We start from the raw sequence: 23,833 nt of genomic DNA, 5'->3' as shown, positions 1-23,833 counted from the left end.
CAACCCACCTAAGAGTGACATCTCCAAAATGCAGGGCAAATGTGGGACTCCTACGGAGGACATGTCCCACTGAGGTAGAGCTTGCAGACCAGCAGAGCAGACCACACGAGAAAACTCACCATCATGAGAAAAGAAGGAAAATGCAGCTGATAGGACATTTGACATCCAAAGAATTACCAAAAAATACAGAGACACATAAAAAGAACTTTACAATTACTGTTTTTAAAATATTCAAAGAGACTAAAAGAAGGAACAGAATTCATAATACAAGCACAGGAGAGTTTGGAGGGGGAAGCCAGTGCATTTGTCTAGAAGTAAAACATATGATCATTGAAACATTTGCAAGAAGGAATAGATGGGTTAAATCATAGAGTAGATCCTGGAGGGAGACTTCACGAGTTGAAAAAGTGAACAACAGGAGAGAAAGTAACGTCAGTGAGTGGAGGCTGCACTCATTTGATGACAGTGTGTGTGAAGGAGAGAGAGGAGCTTTACTAGAGACAAACGCTAGATCAAGAAAGAGATTCAGGGGCTTCCCTGGTGGCGCAGTGGTTGAGAGTCCGCCTGCCGATGCAGGGGACACGGGTTCGTGCCCCGGTCCGGGAAGATCCCACATGCCGCGGAGTGGCTGGGCCCGTGAGCCATGGCCGCTGAGCCTGCGCGTCCGGAGCCTGTGCTCCGCAACGGGAGAGGCCACAACAGTGAGAGGCCCGCGTACCGCAAAAAAAAAAGAGATTCAGTCATTCATTCATTTAAAAAATTAACACGGGATTGAGGAATATATTGAGAGAGGCCCTAAATATGCAGAAAAACGGGGGGATCGTTGCGGGGTGGGGAAAGGGTCCCCCAGAGCCTAGGTAGAGGGATTACTGGAAGTGGAGAATGAAACAGATTTGAAAGTATTTCTGTGGGGGATCGGAGGTGGGATGTTTGAAAGTATATAATTAGGTCTCCTCCTTTCTTTGACGGATGGGAAGAATGCGGGGGGATAAGCAATGAGATAAAGGGCAAAGGTTTAAAAGATAGCCATAGACATTTAGGTTGCTTCTATGACGTGGCTGTTGTAAATAGTGCTGCAGTGAACAGTGCAAGTGTCTTTTTTAAAAAATAAATTTATTTATTTAGTTATTTTTGGCTGCGTTGGGTCTTTGTTGCTGCGCACAGGCTTTTCTTTCTAGTTGCGGCGAGCGGGGCTACTCTTCATTGCCGTGCGCGGGCTTCTCATTGCGGCGGCCTCTCTTGTTGTGGAGCACAGGCTCTAGGCGCGCGGGCTTCAGTAGTTGCGGCACTCAGGCTCTAGAGTGCATGGGCTTCAGTAGTTGCGGCGCACGGGCTTAGTTGCTCCGCGGCATGTGGGATCTTTCCGGAGCAGGGCTCGAACCTGTGTCCCCTGCGTTGGCAGGCGGATTCTTAACCACTGCGCCACCAGGGAAGTCCTACAAGTGTCTTTTTGAATTATGGTTTTCTCTGGGTATATGCCCAGTAGTGGGATTGCTAGGTCGTATGGTAGTTCTATTTTTAGTTTTTAAGGAAACTCCGTACTGTTCTCCATAGTGGCTGTATCACTTTACATTCCCACCAACAGTGAAGAGGGTTCCCTTTTCTAGACAGCAAGGGGGAAAAGCTGGTGGGGTGTGTGTGTGATGAATTGGGAGATTGGGATTGACATATATACACTAATATGTATAAAATAGATAATAACCTGCTGTATAAAAAAATAAATAAAATTCAAAAAATATGTATATATTTTTTAAAAATAGCCACAGAGCAAATGAGAGAGGAGGTTGATCAGAGACAGGTGAAAAGAATGCCAAAGAACGTTGAGGAGTCTTCTGCTGTGGAATAGCATAAATCTGAGATGGTGCCATTCTGTAAGACTGAATCCGGCACCCCGCATATAAGAGTGTAAAAATTATATTGTGGGATTAATCCATAAATATTGCAGAAAAGATGCAAGAAAATAACAAAGAAAAAACAGAAATGGGAGATATCAGTCAGGGTAATTTGAGAGATCCCAGGGAAGAAGGTTCTGTAGTCTAATTTTTGTATTGCTGACCATAGTTACTATTAGAAAACTTTTGCTTGTGGTGAGTTAGAAGAATTCAACTATGGTTCTCTTATTTATTCTAGCTTATTTTCAGATTACCAGGGCAATATTGCTCCCTACATCATGAAATCTTGTTACCTCAAGTTAGGTTGTCATGAGTCAAGGTTTTTAGGCATCAACAACTTCTGTCTACAGACATTAATTGTCTGTTGGGTAAAGGAGATTTTACCGTACATCCAAGCAGATACACCATGTATATATTGTATATTTAGAAGCACCTGATGTTCTTCAGTATAACCCTTATACCAACATAAATTCCTGCCTGTGATGGAGGGGAAAACCTCCTATAGTCTTGGTCAACTTCAGAGGACTAGCCAGCTAATTAGCAATCCCTTCATAAATAAATGTCATTCTGTCACCTAGAATTGCTGAGGGGGATTTTTAGACCATCGAAATTAGTTATAGTGACAGAAATGTTGAACAGAAAGGGAAGCTTCTTAGTTAAGTTGAAATTGAACGTTTACAGTGAATTTACAAGTACATTTTGGAAAGAGCCGTGTTAATAGCTCACCCATGGGCCCTATTAAAGGAGCTGAAGCCTGTCACTCTAGGTCATTTGTCAAAGCCCACTGGAGAGAGCAATAATCAAAGACTTTTCTGCCTTACATCAGGGGCAGAAGATTTCTCTGTGATGGTAGATTTACTTTGAATAGAGGGGTATCCATGGTTCAAAAAACACCTTCAGGTAGAGCTAATTGGTAGTTTAAACCAAGAGGTCAGAGAACAACTTTTTGTAACACTTCCATCACCTTTCAGGTATCATTTATGTTATTGTGCAATTATTTAATTGCACTCTTTTGTATGGTTAACCCACTTTTTATTTGTTCAACATCTTGCTCGAAAGAATCCCTACCTACCCCCACCCCCCAAACCTCCCATACACTTTCATTTATTCTAAGGGATTAACTATGATAAGGGGAACTAATTACTATTATTAGTTTCATAATTACTCAACAATGAAGAAACTAAAAATGGAATCTAGGAATGATGTTTCCCACAAAAGTGACCTATTCACGGATGTCATGCTTCCAACTAGATAATGGATTATGTTAATAGGAGAGGTGGACATGGTATCTTTTTTTTCTGCAGCAAAGGTGGATGGAAAATGCTAACTGGAAGCCAGGCAGTGTCCTGAAGTGTGTCTTTTCTGTTGGTCGTGTTTAGGGGCATTGTCCAGTCAGAAGAAAAACTTGTCATCAGTGCATCTTGGGCAAAAGATGATGATATCAGCAGGCTCTTGAAATCTCTACCAAACTGGATTAACATGGCTCAACCCAAACAGCTGAGGCCAAAGAGAGAAGAGGAAGAAGATTTCATAAGGTAAAATGGTCTATTTTCTAAGTTGTACTAAACATGGGAAGAAAAATATCCATTTAGCTAATTCTTTCCTACATGAAATTTTGACCATTTCTAAATATCAAACAGCAATGAACTGAACTTAGTAAAGTCCATTTCTATTGTCCTACACCTCATTTCCTGTGCAGGTATGGCTTGTGCTCAAAACTTTAGAAGGAAGGGATTGATGTGAATCAAATTTGGAGCATTGCTAAATCAGGTTAAAATATTTTTTACTTTGTAGGTCATTCTCCCTTCTTAGGGAAGCTCATAGTTTATTCATTAATTCATTTATTTATTCAACAAAGCTGTATGGCCCTTGTTTTGTGCCATACCTTGGAAACATGACAGTTAATAATGTAAAGTTCCTGCCCATAAGTGTGTTACAATTGTTCTTAGCATGTTCTTTAGTTCACAGAACTGTTAGTTGAACTTTCCGGAAATATATATGTGCTTCCCACGTTTGTTCATGTATAGTGTATCCAATTGTTTTCTACTTGTTTTGACAAAAGTAAGGTCTCGCTTTCAACTTTATCACTCAACTTTTACCTTTGCACAATTTAAATTTCTTACTTAGCCATGAAAATGTAGCCTAATTTGATGAAGCTACTCATTTTCACATGGCTCGCTTGCCACAGTGAAATATGTTCACCTCTGTCATTTTAGAGCTGTGTAAAGTAGGGGAAAAAGTGGAGGTAGTATTTTGTCACGTTAAAAGTAAGTTTATTCTTATTGTCTTCTGCTATCCACGTGAATGAATAAATAGTAAAAAAAAAAAAAAAAAAGGAAAAAGAAAAAAGAAATAAAGTAAAAGCACTTTAAGGAAGCAAAGACCAGAAAAAGAATAAAAGAAGTAGTGACCAATATTTTACTCTTAAGTCGTCATAGAACTGTGAGCTCATCTCTCTCAGAATGTGAGTTGCAACTATAGGTAAATAGGTCTTTACCGTTCACAAAGTTAACCGTATCCGTACACTATGGTGCCATATTTCTACCAACATTTTATTATGAAAAATTGCTATAGTGCCATTTAAAACTTTCTCAAAATCGTGAGACTCAAAAGTTCACCTGTAATTTAACCTAGTCTTCCTGTTTATGGTTTCTCCCTCATCATTCACATTATCTCAGAAAAACTTGTCAGCTAGTTATATTGTTATAAGAAAACTATATTATACGTGCATAATTTATTTTTTAGTTAATAGACTTTATTTGCATGAGGTAGCAGTTTTAGGTTTACAGAAAATATTGAGTGAAAAACACAGAGTTCCCATATATCCCATCACTCACCCTCACCCCCCCCAATTTCCTCTATTTTTAATACCTTACAGTAATGTGGTATGTTAGTTAAAATTGGTAAGCTAATATGGATACATTATTATTAACTAAGTCTGTAGTTTACAATAGGGTTCACTCTTTGTGTTGTACATTCTATGAGTTTTGAGAAATGTATAATGAGTGTACCCATTCATTGGTTACAGTGAAGGTAACCATTTCAGTATCATGCAGAATAATAGTTTCACTGCCCTAAAAATCCTCTGTGCTCCTCCTATTCACCCCAGCCTTCCTCTCCTCCAACCCCTGGCAACCTTTTTTTTTTAACTGTCTCCGTAATTTTGCCTTTTCCTAAATGTCATATAGTTGGCATCATACAATACATAGCCTTTTCGGATTCGCTTCTTTTGCCTTGCCGTACGCACTTAAGGTTCCTCCATGTCTTTTGGTGGCTCGGTAGCTCTTTTTTAATCTCTGAATAATATTCCATTGTATGGACATACCATAATTTGTTTATTCGTCCACCTACTGTAGGATTTGTTGGTTGTGTCCAAGTTTTGGCAATTATAAATAAAGCTGCTATAAACATTCGTGTTCAGGGTTTTTTGTGGATGTAAGTTTTCAGCTCACTTGGGTAAATACCAAGGAATGTGATTGCTAGATCACATTGATGCATGTCAAGAGTATGTTTAGTTTTTGTAGAAATTGCCAAACTGTATTCCAAAGTGGTCGTACCATTTTGCATTCCCACCAACAATGAATGAGAGTTCCTGCTGCTCCACATCCTCGATAGCATGTGGTGTTGTCAGTGTTTTGGATTTGGTACATTCTAATAGGTGTGTAGTGATCTCATTGTTTTAATTTGTATTTCCCTAATGACATATGATGTTAAGCATCTTTTCATATGCTTATTTAATAACTACATATATATTTTTGGTGAGATATCTGTTCAGATCTTTTACCATTTTTAAATTGGGTCATGTGTTTTCTTATTGTTGAGCTTTAAAAGTCCTTTGTATATTTTGGATACCAGTCCTTTAATTGATAGGTGTTCTACAAAAATTTTCTCCCAGTGTATGCCTTGTCTTTTGATTCTCTTCACAGAGTCTTTCGTAGAGCAGAAGTTTTTAATTTTAATGGAGGCAATCTTAATGATTTTTAAAACAATGGATTGTGCTTTTCTGCCGTCTGGTTTTAACTGAGTGTTTTGTATAGTTCCACTTTTTCTCCTCTCTTAGTATATATATTATATTTCTTTTTTCTTAACTTCTATTTTTAGTGGTTGCCCTAGAATTTGCAACATACGTTTATAACTAATGCAAGTACCTTATAACAAAGTAGTCCCAATTATTTCCTCCCATCCCTTATAACATTGCTGCCATTCACTGCATTTATCCATAAGCTATAATCACTGTACATAATGTTGCTGTTGTTATTTTGAACAAGCTGTTACCTGTTAGATCAATTAAGAATAAGAGAAATAAAAGATTTTATTTACCTTCAATTATTCTTTCTTTAATTCTCTTCCTTTTTTAATGTAGGTCCAAGTCTCCCTAAAGAACTTCTTTAACATTTCTTGTAAGGCACGTCTATTGAAGACAGATTCCTTCAATTTTTGTTGGAGAAAGTGTTCACTTTTCCCTTACTTTTGAAGAGTAATTTCATAGGGTTCAAAATTCTAGGTTGATGATTGTTCTAACACTTTAATTATCTCACTTTGCTGTTCTTGCTTCCATGGTTTTTGAAGAAAAGTCCAATGTAATTTTTATTCTTGTTTTTCTGTAGGTAAGGTAATTTTTTCCTGTGGCTTCTTGCAATGTTCCTTTGTTTTTGATTTTGTGCCATTTGAGTATTGTATGCCTGGGTATAGGGGTGTGTGTGTGTGTGTGTGTGTGTGTGTGTGTGTGTGTGTGTGTGTGTTTCATGCTTGGTGATCGCTGAGCTCCCTGGATCTGTGATTTGGTGTCTGTCATTAGTTTTGGGAAATTCTCAGTCATTATTGCTTCAAATATTTCTGTTTCTTTTTCTCTTTCTTCTCCTTCTGGTATGCCCATTATACATACATTATAACTTTTTGAATTTGTTCCTCAGTTCTTGGATATTCTGTTCTCTTTTCATTCTTTTTTCTCTTTGGATTTCGATTTTGGAAATTTTTATTGATGTTTCTTCAAGCTTACTCATTCTTTCCTTGGTTATGCCCAGGCTATTAAATAAGTCCGTCAAAGACATTCTTCATTTCCGTTATGGCATGTTTGATTTCTAGCATTTCCTTTTGATTCTTTCTTAGAGTTTCCATCTCTCTGCTTATGTTACCTATAGTTTACATGTGCACATGTCAAAGGCACAGCTTGGCAAATTTTCATACTTTTCAATGTGTAACAGTATCCAGATCAAGAAACAGAATAATAGCAATAAGAAACAGAACAAAGCAATAGTGAGCCTTCTCGTGCTTCCTTATGGTCACCGTTTTCCTCTCTGAAAATTACCCGCATCTGACCTTTTTATATGGAATCATGCACTTATATATTCTTTTATGACTGGCTTCATTTGTTCCACATTATATTGACAAGATTCATCTATATTCTTGTGTATAGGTCCTTATTATTCTGTACTCTATATTGTATTCCATTATATGGGTACACCCCAGATTTTTTTTTAATATTGTATTATTTGAATGTTTATGTGCGTATATATGCATTCATTTATTTTTCTCCTGTTGGGTACCTGGATACTTTCTAATTTAAAACTGTTTCAAATAGTGCTGCTTTGTATATTCTACTATATGTCTCTTGGTAATCATATGTATATATTTCTGTTGCTTACATTTTAGGAGTCAAATTGCCGGGTCATAGCATATGCATATGTTGAGTTGTAGTGCACACTGCCAAATAGTTTCCCAAACTGGTAGTAAGAGTTTGCACTCTCATAGCAGTGTATGAAAGTTCCAATTGCTCTGTATCTCATCTATATGTGATATTTTCCATCTTTTTAGTTTTGGCCTTCTAGTAGATTTGTAGAGGTATCTCAGTGTGGTTTAATATGCATTTCTCTCATGACTAATAAAGTTGAACATATTTTAATGTACTTTTATGGTATTTATTGGCCATTTGAATATCCGCTTTCACAACATATTTGTTCAGATCTACTGCCCAGTTTTTAATTAGGTTGTCTGTCTTTTCCCTACTGATTTGTAGGAATTCTTTATATATCTGGATGTAACTCCTTTGTGATGGATAGGTAGTAGGTAGGTAGGTAGATAGATAGATAGATAATGTCATCTTCCTCCACTTTACAAATTGCCTTTTCACTCTCTTAATGGTGTCTTTTAATAAACAGACTTTTAAAATTTTAATAAGTCAAATTTATTTCTTTAATAGAGAGGACATTTTGTTTCCTATTTAGAAATCCTTTCTTATGCCAAAGTCACAGAGGTGTTTTTCTCTAAAACTTTTACTGTGATGAATATGTTTTTCCCTAGCATGTGAAATAAGTTATACACTCTTAAAATTATATTTCCTATCCCTGCTCTCTACACTTCTTAATTTAGATCATGTTGTCATAACAATAGTAGAAGAGAGTAGCCTCATGATTTTTTCTATCAAAAGAGGTAAAGAATTATTGAGACATGATTAATTAGAGTGCCAACTAGGAATAATCAGACTGACCTTAGGGGAGAGTCAGGCCATGTTACCATCATGTTTTCCTGCTGCTAGATTTCTAAGAGGTCTGGGTAAGCATAGTCCCACTATTGATCTTTAAGTGTACTTATTTAATACACCTGTAACCTGAGTAGTTGTATTAGAAGTAACTTCTGGAGGATAATTATTTTTCCCCAACTTTTCAGGTTACTTTAACCGAAAGTAAGTCTTCTTCCTGTTGTTCCTAGGCTTATTGTCTTTTATGCCTGCAAAGAGATTGTCAATCAGTTTTATTAGTTATCTTCAATAGCTTAGAGTTAAGGGGAAGGGTTTCTAGCCCTATTTCAGAGAAGAGAAGGCTAATGCAGAGATGAACGTCTGTATACCACCTCATGCTTCTGATTTAGAAGAGCTAGAATTAAGTTCTTGGCTTTCTTTATTTCCTTTTTTCTCACTGCATTGTCACCTTCCATCTTAAATTTGAAGGCAAAGCAAATTAAACATATTTTTTTAATTTTTGGTGAATTATTATATCCATGAAGTAGGATGCAATCTTAGGCATATAACTCAAAGAAATGTTGTGTGTGATTTTACTCACATAACCACCTCCCCGATCAAAACACAGAACTTTTCTTGCACCCCAGAAGGTTACCTCAAGGTAACCACTATTCTGACTTTTATCACCATAGTTTAGTTTTGACTGTCCTTGAATTTTATATAAATTTCACCATAGTATCTGGTTCATTTTACTGAACATTATGACTGAGATATTTGTCCACGTTTTTGCATGCCAACAGACATGGTTTGAAAACAAATTCTATTTACTTTAAGAGAAGAAAAATAATTTTTTAGATCTATTTTGTTTTGTATGTGATTGATTGTTTTCTCTTAATCTGTCATGTTCTCTATCCTGAAAGCCAAGGTACGTAGAGGGGAAGACTCTTCATTGATATTCCAATGTGGTAGAGTTACAGAGCCTTGATGTTCACACATTAGAGTACCACAGAGCGTGGCATGAGCTAAAAAGACTGAAAAGTCACACTCTCTTCCTGTAATTAGTTTTTAAAGCTTAGAGAGCTATTTGGCGCCCAGATGAATATAGAATCCAGTGTCCTTTGCATTGAATAAAGGTTATGCTCCCTTCATTACTAAACGAGGCCCTTTTCTATTCTTGTTTTTTAACTCAAAAATAAAATGTATCATTTCCTGGCTTAACTTCGAATAAAGGAAAAAAATAGGTCAGGCCAGGACTTTAATAGAAAAATGAAAAATAGCAAATATCCTTTTGTTCCCAAAGAAGCTGAAAGCAGGCTTTCTAGCCCATTATCTTTGCACCTGTCATATATATGTGTGTAGTTATCCTTTTGAGATCAATGAATATCCACTGATAAAAGCAGTCCTGTTTTCTGGTCATGTAATTAACAGAAGAGTTAAGGTGTTGGAAGAAGTAAAGGGGGTGGGGAGGCCCTGTGCATTAGAGACTATTCCCCCAAATCTGTTACCCCCATTTCACTCAGGGCCCCAGAATTTCGAAGAATCAGAGTCATTTCCCTAGAGCCAGGTTTGAAAATCCTGAAGTGGATAGATGTGATTGGCAGGACCAGGACAAGAGTATTCAGGTGATAAAAGCCAAAGAATATATAAAACTTACAAATTAGTCTTGAGCTCCAGCATGAAGAAAGATGAATGATAAAGAAGTTTTCTGGAAAGATTGTGTAATCTATTACAATCAAAGTTGACAGTGCCTGTATTTGATGGCAACAATGTGTGGTTTCAGGCACTATTATTCCCATTCAACAGATAAGGAAACAGGTACAGAGAACTTAAATAACTGGCCCAAATTCACAGAGCCTCTAAGTTGACAGAGCTAGAATTTGAGCCCAAGTAGTCTGGCTCCTAGAGCTAGCACAGAGTGACCATCCAGTCTTAAATTGGGTGAGGAATTTGTACTTTTGGACCTTTGATTTATGCCTTCATTTTCATCGATCATCATCCTCTTGACTGATATTTTAATCGTAATTTGCTAACGTTGCAGAAAGTTACCGTACAGGTGCTTTTACCCTGGGTTTAGTTTGTTATTATTAGAATTAATTGTATTATATTTCACGTATTATATTGTTGCCCATTCTTTCCCTTCCAGTAACAGGTTGGTAACAGAATATCCAGATATTTGAGGGAAAGACTGTATTGAAACCAGAAATGTACAGTGCTTTAAAACTGATTGTCTCGGGGGGCTTCCCTGGTGGCGCAGTGGTTGAGAGTCCGCCTGCCGATGCAGGGGACATAGGTTCGTGCCCCGGTCCGGGAAGATCCCACATGCCGTGGAGCGGCTGGGCCCCGTGAGCCATGGCCGCTGAGCCTGCGCGTCCGGAGCCTGTGCTCCGCGACGGGAGAGGCCACAACAGTGAGAGGCCCACCTACCAGAAAAAAAAAAAAAAAAAAAAGCTGATTGTCTCGGATGAACTGGGAGATTGGGATTGACATATATACATTAATATATATAAAATAGATAACTAATAAGAACCTGCTGTATAAAAAATAGTTAAATTAAGTTTTAAAAAACGGATTGTCTTATCTTTCCTCTGAGTTTTATGTTTGCCTAGTCAAAGAAAAGAAAAAACAATTATTGTTGAAAAAAGAAAGAAGGATACAAAAGGGATGGAAATATAAAAATGATATAAAACAAATTATGTAGGTTTTAGATAGTGTGTGACACAGACCTGAATAAGGAAGAAAAACTAAACAACATTTTTAGCTATTTTTAGTTATTTAGAAGATAACTATTTATTTCATCTGGAGGATCAAATGAGTGATATGTTAAGACTGATTTTTGTCACTTTACAAAATTATGAACTCAGAGTGCTTAAAGAACTTTCAAAGAGCAAGGCAATTCCTAAGACTTTGTTCGGCATGAGTTCTATATTAGATATTTAATAAAAAGAGTCAGAATAGAAGCAGAAAGCGGGTTTGTACTTTAACCTTCTGTGGACCCTAATAGTACATCGAAGACCTTCAATAAATATTGACTGAATGAAACTGAATTTAAAAATAGGAAGGATCATTCACTCTTCAAATGAAAAAAACTAAAATATAAAGAATGGTGAGCCAAATGCCTTAATTGGAAGAAAATACTTTCAGTGGCCTCCCTGAAAGTTACATGGATGGTAGCATGTTCCTTTTGAAAGCTCACAGGCCTGAGTTCTAGCCTTCAGCACTGCCATTAATTAATCTAGTTTGTTTTGTTTTGTTTTTGCCTTTGGTTGGTCTTTACACTTCTTTAATTTCTTCATCCAGCTGAGATTAAACAAGAGAAGTAGAAATCTAGTAAACCTGGGAATGTATTTAAATGTAAACGTAGTACTAATAAAGTAGAGCACAGGGGGTTCCCTGGTGGTGCAGTGGTTAAGAATCCACCTGCCAATGCAGGGGACACAGGTTCGAGCCCTGATCCAGGAAGATCCCACATGCCACGAAGCAACTAAGCCCATGTGCCACAACTACTGAGCCTGTGCTCTAGAGCCCTCGAGCCACAACTACTGAACACATGTGCTACAACTACTGAAGCCCACACGCCTAGAGCCTGTGCTCCTCAACAAGAGAAGCCACCGCAGTGAGAAGCCCGTGCACCGCAATGAAGAGTAGCTCCCACTCGCTGCAACTAGAGAAAGCCTGTGCACAGCAACGAAGACCCAACGCAGCCAAAAATAAATAAATAAATTTATTTATTTTTAAAAATCACCTCAATAAAAAACAGTAAACATTAAAAAAATAAAAATCGGGCTTCCCTGGTGGCGCAGTGGTTGAGCATCCGCCTGCCAATGCAGGGGACACGGGTTCGAGCCCTGGTTTGGGAAGATCCCACATGCCGCGGAGAAACTGGGCCTGTGAGCCACAACTACTGAGCCTGCATGTCTGGAGCCTGTGCTCTGCAACAAGAGAGGCCGCGGTAGTGAGAGGCCTGCGTACCGCGATGAAGAGTGGCCACCGCTTGCTGCAACTAGAGAAAGCCGTCGCACAGAAACAAAGACCCAAAGACCCAACACAGCCAGAAAGAAAGAGAGAGGGAGGGAGGGAGGGAGGGAGGGAGGGAGGGGGAGGGAGGGAGGGGGAGAGAGAGAGAGAGAGAGAGAGAGAGAAGGAAGGAAGGAAGGAAGGAAAGAAAAGAAAGAAAGTAGAGCACAGATAATTTTCAGAAAAATTCCACTTGGAAATTTAAAGCATCTCAAAACAATGTAAGCAATGACTGTTAAAGGTTCTAGATAACTACAGCCATTGAAGAATCTTTAGAAAAATTTGAAGGAATAAGTAAAAGATCTGATGCAGGAAAAAAAAAAGACTTTAGCTAGCTCGAACAAATGTTTATTAGAATAGAGACATTTATTCCACTACCTCTGCAGGCTTAATGTGACTTTAACAATATAATTATAAAAGGAAAGATGAATCAGAAAATATGAATATATTAAATAAGTACAGGAGTAGAAAATGCTTTGCTAAGATGTTTTTTTTCCCTCAATTACACAAGATGAAGGTCATAGACGTATATAGGACACTGACAGGCAAGACTGGATGAGAAGTAGATTTAAATCTCAAAATTAAACAAAAAAGACAGGTAATTAACTGGAGTCTCAGCTACAGACATATCAATTAGTGTTCAAGATGATTGAATTAGGCACTTTGTTATTATATGAAAATGATATGACTCTTGTTAGCGTACAATTGGCAGTAAATGAAAAAAAATGTAAATTTCCTCTATACAGTGCATAAATGCTAGCCTACTGAGACGGTTATTTGAGGATTGTAGTTATCTATTAGTATCAGTAAAAAGTCATTAATGTAGTATTTTCTACATTTTATTTTTTGTTTAATTTTAGATCATTGAATTATTTATTTATTTTTCTTTAACTTAGATGTACATTCAATACCATTCCTCTTTCTCTCATTTGGAGTCTTAATAAAAGAAAAAAATAATCCCTCTTATTTAGTCCTACGCAGCCCTTCAGAAAGTACGGTTGAGAATGATGTTCTGTGCCATTGTGATGGTGGCAAGGATACCTGTCATCTCTCTGGGGTAGGAGCAAGAAGAGGTGTTCCTAAGCCAGGGGCAGACACGAGACAGTGCACACCCACCACTGAAAAGTCCCATGCCTGCTATTCTCTCCCTCAGGCCATCTCTACTGGTAGCTGCTCTCTGCTGCAGGCTTACTTCCCTGCCAGATGATGAAGGACCCCTTGCCTTCTCGCCCCTATCTTACTGAACCTTCTCCTGTTCCCAGTCTACCATACTCTTTCCTCCCTCTATGTGTTTGCCCATGCCCCTTCCTCTTCTTGAGATGCCCTCTGCTCATCCCACCCTTGCCTCCTGTACCTGTCCAGTTGGGCTCTCAGGATACAGCTCAGGTATCAACTGCTCCAGCATCTCCTCCCCATAACCCTCTCCCTTTCTGCATCTCACCCTGCCTCCCTCCTGGGTTAGGAGCTCACAGTCTTTGGGGGAGTTAAGCAAATAAGCACCTTAGAGCAGGGTGAATACTACTGCTAGAGGTAAAGATAACATGTAAATATGTTAAAAAGAGACCAGTAGAAAAATGAAAAATAATAATGTAACTACACTGAGAAGGGGAAATTGATATGATTGGGGGGTGGGAAGAGGGGACATAAGTAAGCTAATTCCTCACCCATCCACGGGGCAGGAGATCAGTATAAAAATTCTAAACTGAATGTAGCAATGCGTAGCAGTTTCCACAGATTATATACAGTGGTGGATAGAACCACAGGAAGAATTAGAAACAGAAATTGTTTTTTTTTTAAAGTTGTAGATGCTTCTTTCTGGGGCGTAAGACTGAGGTGAGGGGTGGTGGTGGGACAGGGGGTCACTGTTCATCATTATCGGTTATTTAACCATGAGTAATTAGTACTTAGCTTTTAAATTTTTATTTGCTTAAAAAATTTTCCACATGTCCTCAAACCCTGTTAGTATTCACTGCCAGTTCACCAATTGTTCACAAATACACTATCATTCTAACATTTTTTTATCCCTGAAAAAATACCTTAATCTTAAGCCATCTTCACTTTTCTGCAATTTTATGTGAAGCATTTATTCCTCTCTGTAGTATACTTTGCCCCAGAGATTCCCATATCTTTCTTTGTCTTCCTCCTAAGACCCCCCACCAATTGCTCAATCCCTTCCCCAGAGAGCTACTTTGAAGACATGACGCTTAGTTGCTCAGTTTCAGAATTATTGCCATTGCTTGAGATCAGTTGTTTAGTGTCTGCTCTGAATAGATTTAAAATTCTCAAAAGGAAATTGTGTAGCAATTTGAGAAATAACCAGAATCTTCGATAAACTGGAATACTCTGTGAGGAAGTTCAGTGCTGTATAAATTTTGACTTTGAAATCTATAATAATTCTTGGTAGTTGAAAGACCAAAATATATGTTTAGCTTATAGTAAGTAATTATTGGTTATTTTAATCCCATATGTTGATAATCTGTTTTGAAGCTTAAGAAATGTTCTTTATAGAAAACTATTGCTATTTCTAGGAATGCATAACTTAACAGTGGCTCCTGGCAGAAAAACTGTGCACCTCTGAAAGTCCCAGCACCTACAGAAAAAAACCCTGGCACCTTATTGTTTATATCCTGTGTTGCTGGACAACATCCTACAAAGTAGCCAGGCTTATTTGAGTGGCTTGGCTAAAGAAAGACGCATTCATGTTCCAAGCTAACCGAGCATTTCAAGTGCAGCTTTATTCGAAGTTGAATCTGAATCAGAACTCTGAGCAGTGCCATCAGCCTGAGAATAATGTGCTGCTTCCCAATTCGCTCTTTGCTTGTTGTTACCTAGTATCGATTTTCATGGAACTTTTCACTGTACTTACATACATATATATCAGTGTACTCATCTACTTGGTACCAAAAAGGGAGGCACAGAATGTGGAGAAAACCCTGAGACTGAGCCCTGAGCTCCTACCCCACCCCTACCCCTAATTCTCCATGTGTCTTTAGCCAGGTTCCCTCACTCTTCTGCATCTCCAGCCCTCATCTGTAAACAACAACCTTTTTTAAAAATTTTATTTTATTCAAGTATAGTCGATTTACAAGATTGTGTTAATTTTTGCTGTACAGCAAAGTGATGCAGTTATGCATACATATACAGTGGCTCCTGGCAGAAAAACTGCACAGCTCTGAAAGTCCCAGCAGAGGTGGGACTTTCTTTTTCATATTCTTTTCCATTATGGTTTATCACAGGTTATTGAATATAGTTCCCTGTGCTATACAGTAGGACCTTGTTGTTTATCCATTCTATATATAATAGTTTGCATCTGCTAATCCCAAACTCCCAATCCACCCCTCCTCCACTCCACCCTTTGCCAACCACAAGTCTGTTCTCTGTGTCTGTGAGTCTGTTTCACAGATAAGTTCACTTCTGTGATATTTTAGATTCCACACGTAAGTGATATCATATGGCATGTGTCTTTCTCTTTCTGACTTACTTCACTGAGAATGATAATCTCTAGGTCCATCCATGTTGCTGCAAATGGCATTATTTCATTCCTTTTTATGGCTGAGTAGTATTCCATTGTATATATGTACCACATCTTTATCCATGCATCTGTCGATGGACATTTAGGTTGCTTCCATGTCCTGGCTATTGTGAATAGTGCTGCTGTGAACATAGGGGTACATGTATCTTTTTAAATTATAGTTTTGTCTGGGTATATGCCCAGGAGTGGGATTGCTGGATCATATGGTAATTCATTTTTAGTTTTCTGAGGAACCTCCATACTGTTCTCCATAGTGGCTGTACCAACTTACATTCCTACCAACAGTGTAAGAGGCTTCCCTTCTCTCCACACCCTCTCCAGCATTGGTTATTTGTAGCCTTTTAATGATGGCCATTCCGACTGGTGTGAGGTGGTACCTCATTGTAGCTTTGATTTGCATTTCTCTAATAATCAGTGATGCTGAGAATCTTTTCATGTGCCTGTTGGCCATCTGGGTGTCTTCTTTGGTGAAATATCTGTTTAGGTCTTCTGCCCATTTTTCAATTGGGTCGTTTGTTTTTTTGTTATTGAGTTGTATTAGCTGTTTCTATGTTTTGGAGATTAAGCCCTTGTATAAATGACAACCTTTGGTTCTCAAACTTATAGGCTGGTTTTGTGAGTGTGTGTGGGTGTGCGTGCACACCCACACACACGCTTTAACTAGCATATTAGGTCATATTTTATGTCCAGTAAAGTTGTGGGGTTTTTTTGTTTTGTTTTGTTTTTACATTTTATCTATTGCATTTATTTATTTATTATTTATTTATTTATTTTTGCGTTACACTGGCCTCTCACTGTTGTGGTCTCTCCCGTTGCGGAGCACAGGCTCCGGATGCACAGGCTCAGCGGCCATGGCTCACGGGCCCAGCCGCTCCGCGGCATGTGGGATCTTCCCAGACTGGGGGCACGAACCCGTGTTCCCTGCATCGGCAGGCGGACTCTCAACCACTGCGCCACCAGGGAAGCCCAAAGTTGTATTTTTATGTTGTGTATTTACACTTTAGAATAGGTTGGAGCCCTTTATGTAATCAGTACACTTAGTACATTCTGTCCATTTTATAGAATTTTGAATATAATTTTTCTATTTTTTTTAGCTATTAAGGGTTCTGGTTTTAGTATGTTTACATTTTTGGCATATTTTTGGTAAACATTCATCATTTATTTGATATCTCAGAATCACAACTTTCAATTATAAAGCTGTTTTGATAAGAAAACTTGGTCAGTTCCTTGATGATTATTGTTTTCCAGAAAAACATCATCATAAAAGCAGAAAGTGCCGTAAAGGCTTTTGAAACCAGGTTCCTTGATCAGATCAGGATTCAGCACCATCAGAGGAGTAGGGTTAATGACAAGCATGCTTCTAGCATCATTGCTTTAGGATTTTGTTGTTGAATGTCAGGCCTAGAGTAAGACACACAACAGTTGCTCAATAAATGCTTGGTGACTGTTACGTCTGTGCTCATGTACTACTTGATATACAAGTAAAGGAGTTAAATAAGAGTAAGGATAGCATAGAAGGAGTCTTAGAGTATAGGGTGTATATTAGTCTGCTTGGGCTGCCTTATCAAAATACCCTGGACTGGGTGGTTTACACAACAGAAATTTATTTCTCACTGTCCTAGAGGCTGGGAAGTCCAGGATCAAGGTGCTGGCCAATTCAGTTCCCGATAAAGGCTCTCTTCCGGGCTTGCAGAGGCCTGTTTTCTTGCTGTGAACTCACAGGTCAAGGAGAGAACAAGAGATTTCTCTCAGGTTTCTTCTTATAAGGGCACTGATCCCATCATGAGGGCTCCACCTTCATCATGACTTAATTACCTCCGAAAGATCCCATCTCTGAATACCATGATTTTGGGGTTGGGAGCCTCAACATATGAATTTGGGGGACTACATCTCAGTTCATAGCAAGGTGAAGATACTTAACTGTTTACCTTTACCTGTTACAGTCTGAGCTGTAATTTTACATTCATGATTGGAAATTAGTCAAATAAAAGGCTGACTGTTTAATGTACAGAATATGTTGCTACTAATACAGGCAAAGGGACAAAAGTTATGCTTCAGGAAGAAAAATGGTAACTTAAAACTATGATTGTAGAGAAAATTTAAAGCATTTCTTGTCAAATGACTTATGCAGTTCTGAGTCAAAGAGGAACAGGGTTGTTTTTTCTACATAATGAATCTCCTGTAATGTAGTATTTGAACTTATCACCTAGTCGTCTTCTGTTGACCTGTGATTAAAATCTTGGCCTTTAATTGGAGGCTCACTGTTTGAACCCTGATGTTTTGCCACCAGCCCAGCCTATACAGGCTTTTGATAAAAAGGGTGATGTTTCTGTGTCTGTCTCTCAGGCAGGGAACCCAGGTAGAGGTAAAACTGCCTGGAGCAGAATGGTGCCTGAGCTTCAGTCTCTAGACCTTTGCCCTGCCATCACCTTGGTAAACCTCTAGCCTCTCTTTTCTAGAAGACACTTATTTGAGCATGATAGTTTTTCTGTGCTCACCCATGAGAACATAGCACATAGACTACTCCAGAATTCCTATACAAGGACAGAAAGATGAAATGACAGAAGAAAATCTGCGTTTATGCCTACGTGGATTGAACATGTCGGAACATAACTGGCTGTCATGCTGAATTTTCTCTCTCCAGATCTGAAAGGAGAACAGCGTGAACAGTTTGCAAGAGCTCTGACTGTTTCAGTAATATTGTTTACGTTTTTAATTTAGCGCATTAAATTCTCACCATACAAGTCATGTTGTACCTCATACAAAACCTTTGTTTCCCGAAACTCAGCACATTGGGAAGAAACTTAAAGAGTACTGTCAAGCGATCCAGTTAGGAAGCAATTAGGAGATTGCTGTTCTAGGAACTATTCTGGGCAGGGGAGATACTGATTTTGAAACGTGCATCAATTTTCCATCTATTTCTCATTTCTGATTTTTTCCCCTAAACTTAAACTTGTTTTAATTTGGAAAGTTTTAAACCCATAGAAAAGTTGAAATAACATTCCAATGACTGCATATATACCCTGACTTAGATTTACTGACTGTTAACATCTTGCCATCCCCTCTCAGTTTCCTCTCCAAATATATATACACACTTCCCTCTTGCCAAATCATCTAAAAGTAGGCTAAAGATATCATGACTTTTTACTCTTAAATTCTTAGCATGACTCTCCCAAGAACAAGGGCATTCTCCTACTCACCCACATTATTACCATGTGCTTTATGTTGCTGCCGTAACAGATTACCAGTGGCTTAAGACAATACGGATTCATTTTCTTACAGTTCTGTAGGCGAGAAGTCCAATACCAGTCTCATTGGGCTAAGATCAAGGTGTCTGCAGGGCTTCGTTCCTTCCTGGAGGTTCTAGGGGAAAATCCATTTCCTTGCCTTTCCAGCTTCTGGAGGCCAACCTCACGCTCTGGTCTGTGGCCTCCTCCTCCATCTTCAAAGCCAGCAACGTAGCCTGTCTCTGAGCCTTCTTCCATCATCACATCTCTCTCCCTGACCACAGCTAGGAAAGCATCTTCACTTTGTGATTAGATTTAGTCCACCCAGATAATCCAGGATAATCCCCCCATCTCTGTGTCCTTAACCTTAATCATATCTGCAAAATCATTTTTGCCTTATAAAGTAACATAATCATAGGTTCCCAAGATGAGGGTATAGACATCTTTGAAGGGCCATTGTTCTGACTACTACACCACACCTAACAAAACCAGCCTTCATTCAAAGTTTATCCAACATACAGTCTATAGTCAAATTTCCCCAATTACCAAAAAAGTGTCATGGATCCAATCAAGGTTTACATATTGTAATATGTCTCTTTGGTTTCCAGTCATCTATAACAGTCTCATCAGCTCCCTCTCTTTTTCATGACATGGAATCCTTTGATAAAGAGTCTAGGCCAGTTACCAAGTAGAGATGTGAATTTAGCTAAAAGTTTCTTTGTGATTATATCCAGACTGAACATATCTGTCAAGAATACCCATGTAGGTGGTGTTTTGTGCTTCCCACTATGTCACTTCATATAAAGTCTGGCTGTGCTGCTACTGGCAATGCCAAGCTTGACTTTTTGTTTAAGGTAGTGACTGCCAGATTGCCCCATTGGAAAGGTGGGGGGTTTCTCTATAAAATGCTTGATAGAAGTTCGCCATCTTTGGGAGACACAACCAAGGAACACATTCACAGAGCCAGACTTTAACACAGCATTTTTCAAACTGTGGATCATGGCATATTAGCAAATTACAAAATCATTCTAGTGGACTTTGAACCCCCCCAGAGGAACTAGGACAGGGCCTGGGTAATGGTGGATTCCTAGTAAATATCTGCTAAAGAATGTATGGCTCAGTAATAGGCAGATAACCCAATTAAAAAATGATCAAAGGGAATTCCCTGGTGGTCCAATGGTTAAGAATCCGCCTTCCAATGCAAGGGACGCGGGTTCGATCCCTGGCCGGGGAACTAAGATCCCACGTGCCACGGGGCAACTAAGACTGTGCGCCGCAACTACTGAGCTCGTGCGCTCTAGAGCCGGTGCACCACAGCAAAGAGCCTGTGTGCCACAACTAAGACCCGGCGCAGCCAAATAAATAAATAAATAAATATTTTTTTTAAAAAAAGATCAAAGGGTCAGAATTGCCACTGCTCTAAAGAAGGTATACAAATCGTCAGTAAGCACATGAATAGATGCTCGGTATCACTAGCCATCAAGGAAATGAAGGTCAAAACCACGAGACACTACTTCACATCCACTAAGATGACTATAATTTTAAAAGATGGGTAATCATTGGGCTTCCCTGGTGGCGCAGTGGTTGAGAGTCTGCCTGCCGATGCAGGGGACGCGGGTTCATGCCCCGGTCTGGGAGGATCCCACATGCCGCGGAGCGGCTGGGCCCGTGAGCCATGGCCACTGGGCCTGCGCGTCCAGAGCCTGTGCTCCGCAGTGGGAGAGGCCCGCGTACCACAAAAAAAAAAAAAAAAAAAAAAAAAAGATGGGTAATCACAAGTGTTGGCAAGGATGTGAAGAAATTGGAACCCTCGTGTACTACTGGTGGAAATGTAAAATGATGCACCCACTTTAGAAAACAGTCTGACATATTCTCAAAGGGTTAGAGTTACCATATATGACCCAGCAATTCCTTGGTATATATACCCAAGAGAAATGAAAACATACATCCACACAAAAATTTAGATGTGAATGTTCATAGCAGCGTTATTTATAATAGCCAACAAATGGAAACAACCCAACTATCCACCAAGTGATGAACAGATAAACAAAATGGGATAGATCTATGGTATATCCAATGTGATACTGTTTGGTAACACAAGAAGTACTATTGTATGCATGAACACGGATGAACCTTGAAACCATGTTAAGTAAAAGAAGCCAGTCACAAAAGACGACATATTGTGTGATTCCATTTATATTAATAGGAATTATATATGAATGTCCAGAATAGGGAAATCTATAGAGACAGAAAGTAGATTAGTGGTGACCTAGGGCTGGGGTTGAGGATAAATGGGAAGTCTAGGAGGTGCAGGGTTTCTTTTTGGAGGAGATAAAAATGTTCTAAGTTAATTGTGTGATTGTGTGACTCTGTAACTATACTAAAAACCAACCATTGAACTGCACATACTAAGTGGGTAAATTTTATGGTATATGAATTCGATCTCGGTAAAGCTATTATTTTAAAAAATGCCCGTGACCGAGCCCCACCCATGCCAATTAAAGTTGAATTTTGGCGCAGGTCGAGTTTGGCATCAGGTATTTTGTTTAAACTTCTCTAGTTCAGTTTTTAATGTCTAGCCAGGGTTATAGCTACTGGTTTAGGCTAACTACCAAGACCCTTCTCAGTGCCAGAACACTGCAAATCCAAAAGTCTAGTGTTTTATGCCTGTCCCAGTGAACAAGGTGATTTAAAAGCACAAGGGGACAAGCTGGTGGTCACCCCCCAACACACCTTAATAATAGTCATGATTAATTTCTTTGGCTGACATCTCTGAGTAGAAACCCCAGTTCCCCTGCAACATATATATATATATATACACACACACACACACACACACACACACACACATATATATAGCAAGTATATTAAGAGTATTGCAAGTTTCTAAATCATGGACACACAGTAGGCAAAGAAAGCAAATGAAAAATCTTTGATTGTGATTATTAAAGGAGGAGACAAATTTCTGAAGAGGAGAAATTACTTACTAAATATGAAAAATAGCTACTCACATGATTGTGTGTGATGAAAACTATTGAAGGATAGACTTAGTGATGAGGTTTAGCAGTTTCTAGGAAGAAAAAAAATAATATTGTAATCAAGGTAACTGGACTATTTTGTTTCTTCCTATTTATGAGGGTTTAGCCAAGATCACTTTAGAAAAGTTTTTAAAAACCTGATTAAAGAACCCATCAGAATGGTACCACCTCCATTATTTTTGACACAGACAAATAAGGTTTTGGAAGTGTTGAAGATTGAGCAGTTGTAAAAAGCAGGAGTGATAGATGAAAGTGTCATTGTCACATCTCGTAAGAATCACTCGGTACTATTAGGAATCTAGGTAGGTGATCTGACCTTTTTATAACCTTCATCAGTTTAAGCTCTGACAGATAATGGCTAAGTGGTCTTTACAGGTTACCTTAACACGTCTCAGTTTCTCTGTCTATACAGCAGAACTAATTAATCCCATGCCAAAGAATTTAATCAAGTTCCAGCTGCAGTGAATATGGTCAGACATCTTATTAGGTCTAGTATAAGTCAAGGTCTGATCCAGAAAACAGAGACCACTTCAAGTATTCCCATAAATTCCTTCAAGTGGGAATTAAATGTAGGGAATTTGTTATTACAGGTGAATGAGGATCTGAGTGTCAAACAGAGGACATTAGGAGAACCTGTAGATTAGCAACAGCAAGGAGCCACTGCCTCCCTTTAGCTCTTTCCAAAGGGAAGAGCCATTTACTGGAGCACAGAGGTACCCAAAGGAATTTGGGGCATGGTAGGAGCTAGAGCCAAAAAGGAGGCGTGTCTGCAGTTGGAGACAGGACCCAAGGCAGAGGCGGAGGGAGAGGAATAGCAATGCCCTGACTTCTTCTCCTTCCCCTTTAGCCTTCAGTTTCCCACCAGGGCCTCCTATTGTCAGAACCCAGCTGAGAACCCGGAAAACAGCTGGCAGGAGTCAACCCCTGCCTCCCTCTGATACAGATCACAGCAAAGGTGAGGAAATGGATCTTAGGGCGAACAAGCTTGGACTTCCAGGGTTCACCCCCTTTTTATTCTGTATGCATTAAAACTTGGTGCTTCTGCCCAATTCAAGGTAACTACTCATCATTTAAAGGAATTCTCCCTCTCTCCCCAACAAGGGTGAGTCAGCCTCATCCATCATTGAATTCATCTCAAGTCTAGGATCTCTGCAGTCCCATGTCAAGGCAGATGTGATTCCTCATGTACGGTGACCTCTGAACTAGAATGAAAAGTTAATACTACCAGCTCCTCATGTAAAATAGTAGAAGAAATAGCACCTCACACCCATTAGGATGACTATTATTTTTAAAAATAAAATTAAAAATAAAATGGAAAATAATAGATTTTGATGAGATGCGGAGGAATTGGAACCCTTGTGCATTGTTGGTGGAAATGTAAAATGATGCAGCCGCTCTGGAAAACAGTTTGGTGGCTCCTCAAAATGTTAAACATAGAATTACCATACAAGCCAGCAATTCCATTTTCTGTATATACCCAAAAGAATTGAAAGCAGAGATTCAAACTGATACTTGTGCACCGATGTTCATAGAAGCATTATTCACAATAGCCAAAAGGTGGAAACAATTCAGATGTCCATCCACAGAAGAAAGGATAAACAATCAATGAAATACACAGCCTTAAAGAGGAATGAAATTCTGATACATACTATAACACAGGTGAACTTTGAAAA

General features: G+C 38.9%; 1 protein-coding gene across 1 annotated transcript in view; it reads left to right on the top strand.

Moving 5' to 3' along the window:
* The window catches only part of EXOC4 (exocyst complex component 4), an 837,065-nt gene that overhangs the window by 686,384 nt on the left and 126,848 nt on the right, over positions 1-23,833 (top strand). Inside the window, exon 13 of the mRNA XM_027101893.1 lies at positions 3,272-3,427. Coding sequence (XP_026957694.1) covers positions 3,272-3,427 — 156 coding nt within the window. The remainder of the gene's footprint in view (positions 1-3,271; positions 3,428-23,833) is intronic.

The sequence above is a fragment of the Aethalodelphis obliquidens genome, unplaced genomic scaffold, assembly GCF_003676395.1.
Source record: "Aethalodelphis obliquidens isolate GAN/ISIS:26980383/991018 unplaced genomic scaffold, ASM367639v1 scaffold5, whole genome shotgun sequence".
Lineage (NCBI taxonomy): Eukaryota > Metazoa > Chordata > Mammalia > Artiodactyla > Delphinidae > Aethalodelphis > Aethalodelphis obliquidens.
The sequence above is the reverse complement of the archived record's forward strand: the minus strand, read 5'-3'. Positions and strand labels throughout refer to the sequence as shown.